Source organism: Rhyacophila brunnea, unplaced genomic scaffold (genome assembly GCF_057557595.1).
Source record: "Rhyacophila brunnea isolate RB1 unplaced genomic scaffold, BYU_Rbru_1.0 scaffold_3, whole genome shotgun sequence".
NCBI classification, from domain to species: domain Eukaryota; kingdom Metazoa; phylum Arthropoda; class Insecta; order Trichoptera; family Rhyacophilidae; genus Rhyacophila; species Rhyacophila brunnea.
The window spans coordinates 52,978,248-52,988,173 of record NW_028232965.1 but is presented as its reverse complement, the minus strand read 5'-3'; the positions used below and the strand labels follow the sequence as shown (position 1 = coordinate 52,988,173).

The window sequence follows — 9,926 nt, the reverse complement described above, 5'->3', positions numbered from 1 at the left end:
GGTAACAAGTACCTTTACTAACCTCGGAAACTTCTGAAGATTTAAAATCATTCGTGTGATATTAATATTGCAGTTAATTCTTCGCAATACAATGCACAAAGACGCACTTCTGGCAATCGGAGCACTGTTGCTCCTAGCAATCCATCCGTCAAGAAGTTTTTTAGAAAATGTGTGCAACGGTATGAAGACCGATGAACGTTTCTGTGAAAGAGATGAGAAGACAGGCAAGGACAATGACACTGTTATACAAGCCAAGGAAAACGCGGTTAAGAATAACATCGGATTGAAAGAGACGAAGGTCGTGCTTTCTAGATACCACCTCGGAACGGAGAACAGCAGAATTTACCGCGAAAGAAATTCAAACAAGGAAGCATCAGGCGCGGCCACGGCGGATCGGCGACAATTCGTACGAAACTCGTTCGAATTGCGCCGAATCGCCCCGACCGTATCGCTCCCACGACGACTATCCGCAAATGAAAACAGGAAAACCGAAGACTCCACCAGACGCACCACGATTCTACGAGAAGACCGCAGAGTAAATTCAGAAATGCGAAATAATGCCGCCCGTCAGTCAAGAGAACGTCAAAACGAACGAATTAATTCAGAAGTGCGAAATAATGCAGCCCGTCAGTCAATAGAACGTCAAGATGAACGACGAGTGAGGGAATCTGAACGAGTCACACGATTTGACCGAGAATCACTAACCCGCCGAAGTATTGACAATCGAATGGATCGTCAGGTTCGAAGCAAAAGTGATGATATCACCCGTCGCCAAAGATCAACAGAATCTAGATTCAATGACAGACAAACAGCCGTCGATCGTATTTCTCAGAGACTTTCAACCCGAGAAGATAACCGCAGATCAGCTGAACGCGTGTCCGAACGACGTGACAACATTCAAAATAGATTCGTGGACAGTCGTTTAGATAGTAATCGTAGAGTAACCCGTGATGCTCCCGAATATCGCAGGGAAAATAATGAAAGGATTAATGAAAATCGAGTAAGAACTAATCTGCAAAGGAACGTCGTCCGCCGCACAGCCGAAAACCGTTCAAACGAAGATCGACGTGCTGATATGTCTTCCAGAATTACCGAGCGTTCTGACCGCATGAATAACCGATTAGTTCAACGTAGATCCCTCGGCCTAAATGCAGATCGCTTGAATGTTCTAAGAATAGAAACTTCTCGACGCGAAGGTGACCGCAGGGTCCAGTTGACCAGAGAGAATTTGGGACGAATGGATCGGAAAACACTAAATGGACAATGCGATTCTATTACCGGTCGCTGTGTGAGTGCCAATCCTTCTTTTAGGGAATTAGTACAGCGCGATCGACGAGACTCGAGACAAATGATTTCAAGACAATCAGAATCTCGTTCTCGAGTTTCCGATATTCGAGATAACAATAACATATCAATCCAACGAAACCGTCTCGTCAGAAACATTAGGGATACACGTCAGTATACTTCCAGACATCCAAGCGACAGGGAAACGTCAATTGATCGACTTTCCAGTCGACGTATTTCCACAGAACGTGCTGCACTGTCTGAAGGAAACCGAAAAGTACATGCAGATCGAATTCAACGCGAAATTAGGGACGTACGATCTGCCGACCGACGTGTTTCTGATGAACGGTTAAACCGCCAAACACGTGCAATTACTCGAAGTCCAGTACAACAAGTATCAGACATTCGATCTGGTGATCGCCGGTTCTCCGACGAGCGACTAACGCGTGAAGTACGCAACGTAGCCTCCAGGACAGTTGAACGCCAAACTAGAAATGTTCAGTCTATTGATCGACGCCTTCCAGAAGAGCGATTAACTCGAGATTCACGTGATCTAGTGACGATGAGAGTTCAACGAGAAGCTAGGGATTCACGTTTAGTTGATCGACGGCTTTCTAATGAACGATTGACACGAAATACACGTGAATCATCAACGAGAGTGAATAGTGAAGAAAGAGACTTGCTTGCTGATCGACGACTTCCTGAAGAACGACTGTCCCGAGAAGTACGCGATCTGACACGTCAATCACCAGTGCGAGTAGAGCGTGAAACAACTTCAAATGCTCGATTGTCTCGAAATGCGCGTGAATCACTAACGAGAATGAATCGAGAAGTCAGAGGAATGCAAACCACTGATCGACGACTTTCTGAAGAACGGTCAACTCGAGAAGCACGCGATCTAGCACGTGAATCACCGATTAGAGCGCAACGTGAAAGTAGGGTAAGTCGATCTATTGATCGACGCCTTTCAAATGAAAGATTGATTCGAGAAACTCGTGATTTAACACAAACACGAATGCAGCGTGAAACAAGAGATGTTCGATCCGTTGAGCGGCTCGCTGAATCACGTGAAACTAGAGAAGTCCGAACTGTTGATCAACTTGCTGAATCACGTGAAACTAGAGATGTGCGATCTGTTGATCGACAACTTTCTGCGGAACGGTTATCTCAAGAATCACGCGTAAGAGTGCAGCGTGGGATTTCCGATATGCTATCCGTTAATCGACGACTTTCTAACGAAAGAATGACTCGAGAAACGCGTGATCGAACATCAGTTCAAGTACAACGAGACGCTAGAGATGGGCGAACTGCTGATCGACGACTTTCTAACGATCGGTTAGTGAGAGACAGCCGTGACGTAATTTCAACTCGTGTGGAACGAGAATCTCGAAATACCCGGCGAGAATCTCCTGAACGATCAACAGCTGATTCAGTAATAAGAGTGCAGCAAGAAACTAGAAATGTCCGATCTGTAGACCGCAGGATTTCAGATGAACGATTAACAAGAGAAGTTCGTGATATTGTATCAGCACGACGAGAATCTAGGGATGTGCCCTCCGTTGACCGAAGACTTTCCGAAGAACGATTGACACGGGTCGCGCGCGTTACAGCTGCATTACAAACAGAACGAGAGGTTAGAGAAAATCGACGTTCTGGTGAACGAGCTACATATGAGAGACAAGTTCGGGAACGTAACGTGAGGGAAGAGACAGACAACCGGCGCTTTACCAGGAGCGTTTCCCTCAGCCGTCGCGTCGAAGAAAATCGACGGGCATCTCTGGCTGTGGAGCGAGATGTACGTCGAGTAAACGGCGACCGTCGGGCACCTCAAACATCAGCTAACGAAAGAGACACCAGGCTTTTGGCCGATGAAAACAGGGTAAACAGAAAATCAGATGAACGATTATCGCGACGTGCCCGCGATACTCGAAGCGTTGAACGTGAATCTCGAGTAGATCGACTCGAATCTCGAGAACGTTTATCAGACAATCGAAAAAATATTGACACTCGGAGGACTTCCAGAATCGAGAGGAATCTGTCTGAACGAAAAATTATCTCTCCCGTTTCTTCTACTCGTCAGCAGAGAATCGTAGTTGCAAACATACGCAATGGAGAACTCCCAACCTGGAACTCATTTGGTCTGGAGAAGAAATCAGCTACTAGTGAAACTGCAGTACAAATCTTGAAGACAATATGCCTGTGTGCAATTATGTTGCAACTCTTTTCTAACAAAAAAGATTGCAAACCGAAAACTGGGTAAGACGATTTTTACTTTTCAATTTTCGAATTTACACAAAAGTATTGAAGGAGAATGAATGGTTCACCTACCAAAATCATTCTGCATTTTCATTTTTCTATGCATGAATGTCTTTTTGACTCTTCAGAGTTTTTATGAAAAGTAGTAAACCAATGGTCATTTTTTCAACTTTACTTTCATAGATTTAAGCTCCATCTATATAGATTAGAAGAAAGATTTCTTCAAAATCTTCGAATTTGTACAATTTTCACTCTTGGGGGTAAAGGATTCCTAAGAGAATAATTTTATTATTAAAAATATCAAGTCTTCATCGAAAGGAATCATGGTTTAATTGAAGATTAGGTAATACGATAAGATGAAATAAAGTCCTTTTTATTTACGATAGGGTTTCAATGTGACATTTTAGCCACATATAGGATTTCAAATAAGGATATTAAGGCATGAAAATGTTTATACAAATTTATATCTAGGTAGGTAACTTAAATTAAACACTGTAGTGCAGTCAATTCCAATTATCAAAAATCTGATTTCTCTATGTAAGTAGGTAGAATTATATATTTTAGTTTATTCAATGATTGTATAGAAACTAATTTCGTTATTTTTTTCCAGACTACTCGGTTACCTTCAGAACTATGTCCAAATGGTGCAAGTGAAATTTTAATTTAAAAAAATACGACAACTACTAGAGGACCTATCTGCTGGAACGGCTTTCGGAAAAAAAAATTAGTGATATCAATACATTATATTATACTACTTTTAATATTCAAAATATTTTACCTATTTAAGATATAAAGATTTTATCTTATTTTAAAAAATTATATTTAAAAATCAAAAAAAAGAAGTAACTAACTAAACAATTTTGTAAATTAATTACAAATTATATAAAATATTAGGGTTAAATTTTGAAAACTTTTATTAATAGTAATAATGATCTGCTCTGTTAGAGATTTATTTAAATACATTTATTTTAATTTATTTTATGAAAATGCAATATGTACCCAAATAATAGATATTATTATATAGTTACAAAAAGATTATTTAATTCAATAGAATAAACATTGAAAAAAAATATTAATTAAAATATATAATATCTGTACCTTAGAGCTGAAAGTGCGGAAGTCACATTTTTTATCATTTTTGAGTTAAGTACTCATGCAAATTGAAATGTGTTCTCGTTCCCTTAATGCTGAAAATTTGGGAGTCTAATGTCACATGGTTTTCAAAATACTTACTTCTAAAACGACGGTATTCCAATTATTATACTTAAGAGCTGAAAGAGTGGATGTCCAATTTAAGTAATTTTTTCTTTAAGCTGTATAGCAAAAAGATTAATTGCAAAAGTGCGGAAGTCCAACATACGCAGTTTTAGTCCGATTCAGCTCTACGGTACAGATATATAACTCTTATTGTTGTTAAAATTTGATTTACATCGCATTAAAAATGGCAGGAAAATATTTGAGGATCAAATTTATGCTATTAAAACTTTATAAATATTTATAATGAAATAAAATTAGTTTATTGCAGAAGAAATAGTTTTATTTATTTTGAAATAAATAGCCAACAAAATCTCATAATATTGCCAAACACACTGCATCGCAGTAATTATTATAAAATTTGTGCATACACATACAATTATTATAAGACACACTATGATTACTATAATACACTTCCACTACCTACTTACAAATAACAATATAATAAAAATATATTATATTCCTACAGCATAATGAACTGCATTACAGTGATGAGCAACCTTTCTTTTCATGAAGGCCAAATTAAATGCCTAAATTTTTTTGGGTGCCACATTTATATACACACTTATATATTTTACAAAACATGAAAATGATATTCATTCCTTGACAATATATAAAAAAAAATACTTGCTGGGCCTCAGAAAATCATTCAAGGGGCCGGGCCGCAAGTCACTCATCACTGAACTATACCATCAAAATAATAGTATTCTTTGGTCCTTCTTATATTAGCATTAACTTGATACATAAAGGGTCTAAGGAGTAAGGGACAATTTTGAGAAATTGGTATATTTTTACTTGTTTTTTAAGAATATGTGTACATATTCTCTTGATATTCAATATAAATAAAGGGAAGCACACTGTTTTTTATTATTATTTTATCCAGTTTGGTTTTTAAGAAAAATATGACAAGAGATTTTTATGAGAAATCAGCAGCCTATTTCGCTTTTCGAACAATTTACTCCTGCTCCCCCGAATTGTGAGTAATAATTTCACACACAAAAGTGCACCGATGGATCAAGTAATCTCTAGCATTCTTCTTTGACAGAAATGTCATGTTTCAGTACCTATTATATACTTAGTGAATTGTTAATCCATGTAAATGATTTTTTAACAATGTTTTTTGTTAACTCTACATTTTGTAGGTTATTGATGGACAGTAACAGTTTGATATTTTTCTTTCATAAATACGCATGCCATTTATAAATAAATGAATAAGTCGATCATCAGAATGGTTAAATTAACCAAATTTAAACATCTAAACGGTAAGTTTACATGAATGGAGACAGGGTGTTTTCAGAAAAAGATTTACTTCATCCTGACTGACAATAATTCAACAACAAATAGTAGAATTAATAATAACTTTATATTAAATGCCATTTTATTAAAGTTGTACCACGTAACCATCCAATCAAAATCATTAATTTTTATACAATATTTTCAATATACTCGAATCACTTGTATAATAATAATTTGCAAATAAAATTGAAATATTTACGAATAGTAAAAATATAGTGAAATATAATATTTCAAAGATTGTAATAAATTTTCTATTGACATAAATCGATGACAAAACTATTAGAATATTATATCATAAGACATCAAAATCAGTAATAATTATGTGCAAAAACAGAGTGCATTTGCAATTAGAATATTTAAACAAAATCTTTCTACGTGAAGTCGAGTACACAGACACCTTCCAGCAAATTAAATATACAGTTGTTTGTAAACTTTTTCACCTACAGCAGACCTGGTCCGAATTTTGCAGTCCACATTTCTTCTTTTTGGAAGGGCTATACATGCATGAGACACATTTTGCATTCGACATTGTAAATAAAAACTATGCTTCCCATTCTGTATTCAAATTTATGTCTTTGTTTGAGGCATTACAACCCTCTTTTTAACTATGATTAAACAATTATGTACAACAAACTACTTAATTTTGTGTACCTACAACAAAAAACACAGTTGTTAGCTTTGCGACCAACTGAATGTATTCAATGCCACAATATTCGAGCTTTTGACTGTGTAATCGACGTATGCATCATCGCTCAACTACACATATCCGACTCGAGCCAATTCTCTGTAAGAAAAAAGTATTTCTTTTATGTACAGCTGCCTTGCATGATGTGGCACTAGTTATTATTATTCCTCTCAATACAGCCAGTGACTCCAGAATTTCTGAGAGTGGTCAGCCTGGGCTGCCCTACACAAATGCACATATACAAACATTTCTTTGAAACTCATTGTGTCTCCATAGTTATAAGCATTACAATCAAATTAAATGTAGTTTGGACATTCCACATCGTAAAAAAAATGCACGCTCTAATTAAAACAATTTTCCACGAGACCACGTGTTGCTACTTCCAGTAAAAGAGTAAATATTCTCCTCTTCTCTGATAAACTGTTGACACTTATCTATGTGTCAATGCATTTGCACATTGTTCCCATTCACAGTGAAATATTAAAAAATATGGGCATTTGTATAAAAAAAAATTTATACCATTATCTTTTTATACCCTTAACACTGCCAGCCAAATTTTACTAGGTGGACACTTGTAGGCCAGCTATTTTTGGAATAAAATAAATCCCTAATAAAATAATAAAATGTGAAATAGGAACAGAATGATAAATATTTGTGAAAACTTACCAACACAACACGTTTATTGAGTTTATCGTGAATATTTTCACACTAAAATGATAAATATTGTTTAGAAAATATAGACAGAATGTTTATTCAGAAGTTATGACGTTTACAAGAACTCGCGAGTTAACTCGTCCTTGGCCTGACGCGACATACATACTTTGCTGAGTTAACTCGTCCGTGGCATAAATCAGGCAATGTTTATTAATTTGCGGCCAGATGTATGTAGACATATACTAGGCTTAAGCTTTTATTCCTTGTAGGGTTCAAAAGAATTTTAAGGATAAAATAGATACCTAGTATTATAAATTAGTATTATATATTATCAATTAATTATATTTTTAAGAGTAGGTAATAAAAATGTTAATGAAAGCATTCCATCAATGACAGGTGAAAGAAACAACAATTATGTTTGATAATGACATCATATAAAAAACAGAATGTGAATTAATTGTATAAATATTTGAGACAAAATAATATCGTCGCTTAAGAAACAACACCGCGGAAGTCACTTAATTAAAATTTTCAGGGGAAACAAAAAACGTCTCAAAAAATTGAAAATTGATACCTTTTAACTTATTTTTTTTTGTGTTTAGTTAAAAAAAAAACATTTTTTTCATTCAAAAAGAATTTTTTCATAGAAGGAACACGGTGTAGGATTTTTTTACCTACCAAATGTTATTCAAAACTCAAAACCGCCAAATGGGGACTTACGCGGTGTTGTTTCTTAAAAGACGATATATTAAATTTTCAACGAATAATTCACAAGATTTAAGAATGTAATATTCTAATTATTGAACAATATATTAAATTGTATGTTCAATATATTAAATTGATAAGCAAACATTATTTCTCACACAAATTGACACCAAACTTAGGAATCTACATAGTTCTGTAAATGTTATAAAAATAATATTTGAGATTACACTCAGATTACAGAATATATATATATATATATATATTTTTACATCATAGCACGTAACTCTGAGAACTCAGTCTTATATCAGCTATAAAAATATTACTCGTAAATTTCAGTACACGCTCAAATAAATAAGCAAATTTATTCCTGTTATGGGTTACACCTAAATATTATGTTATATTTTTACGAGACTAGATAACAAAATAATAATTACTGTAATTAAAAAATATTTCGATTTTCATATAAAATTAATACTTGCACAGATATATTCAAAATAAATGGTAAATTACCATTTTCACTCCGAATTGAAACATAATGGCTCCCAACAGAAAGAAGGTTATATATGAATTTTTTTAGACACAGAATACATGTTTATCTCACACGACCTATTGGGCCTGTGGTCTCAATCAAAAATGTTCTGAAAAAACAACATGCAATTTTATCCAGATCTAAGATTCAAAACCCATGGCTTCAGTGACAGGTACTCTGGCACTACTGTGACTACGGATATTTTTACTAATAGGTAGTTAATTTATTAATACCAAATACAAATTAATTCAACTTATAAAATGTATTGATACAATGCGACTTTTATATCAAGTCTTCTACGTGACCACGGTCGTTTCTGGAACTAAAACCTGCCCGCCGCATTTACTTTCCCTACTACTACATTCCCCGTGCCTATAATTCAGTGTGTGTTCGATATCACATGGAGTTTTATTAACATTAAAATGCCTAAACCTTTGGGGAAGCAGACGATGACCATTATTTCGAACAAAGAAGTATTGTGAAAAGGAGAAAGATTTTAATAAAATATCTGATATGACAAGTCAACACACAAAGAGCATGTGGATCAATACAATAGTCATACCTACCTTATAATAATGTCAAAATATATAACATGTAATGATAACATAAAAATTAAATATTATTTTATCTTATAAAATAAAGTCAAATCAGACTGAAAAATTACAAAAATAAACAGAATTATTAATATTCCAATTAACTAATTACAGACAAGAAAACACATACATAATAATATATAATTAATCGGAATGTAAGAGTTCATGAAAAATTTACTGCCTCAGACAATTGACCACAGGCGAAAAACAAAGTTATAATTTAATTTAATGTTTATTTAATATTTCCTTGTTTACTTTATGACTGCTGCATTGTTCAATATCTTCTATCTTAATTGCCGGTGCGCGTAATGTTGCCAACCGCAGATAATTACATATAAATATTCTTTTTAATACGACAACAGGCCATGAGGCCCAATGATAGTAGTGTATTGTGTGTATTGCAGTGGCGAAGGGTGGAGGTAGGCTGTTAAGATTCGCTATAAATAGTGCACACTAAACTTTTTTAGTCATATGTATTTGTTTTTATTGAACTAAGACTACAATTTACAGATTATGTTAGTTAGTTTTTAAAAATCAATTAAACCATGCCTAAACGAAACCATAATATTTTTGGTCTAATTTGGGCATTACGACAAAATTGTACACACTTTTTCATTCATAGTTATTTGTTTTCGTTGGATTAAAAATACATATTACACATATTGTTGGT

General features: G+C 34.6%; 1 protein-coding gene across 1 annotated transcript; it reads left to right on the top strand.

The window, feature by feature from the left end:
* Window positions 1–5,060, top strand: LOC147068552 (uncharacterized). The gene is made up of 2 exons (XM_085952798.1): window positions 1–3,540; window positions 4,151–5,060. The coding sequence occupies exons 1-2, from the start codon at window positions 92–94 to the stop codon at window positions 4,200–4,202; spliced, it is 3,501 nt and encodes a 1,166-aa protein (XP_085808924.1). The 5' UTR covers window positions 1–91; the 3' UTR covers window positions 4,203–5,060.
* The last annotated feature ends 4,866 nt before the right edge of the window (window positions 5,061–9,926 follow it).

What these genes read in the sequence shown, in the direction of transcription:
- LOC147068552 (XM_085952798.1), top strand. Translation starts at nt 92, where the DNA reads ATGCACAAAGACGCACTTCTGGCAATCGGAGCACTGTTGCTCCTAGCA. An exon ending in GATTGCAAACCGAAAACTGG is followed by an intron (nt 3,541 to 4,150) that starts GTAAGACGATTT and finishes ATTTTTTTCCAG; the next exon opens with ACTACTCGGTTACCTTCAGA.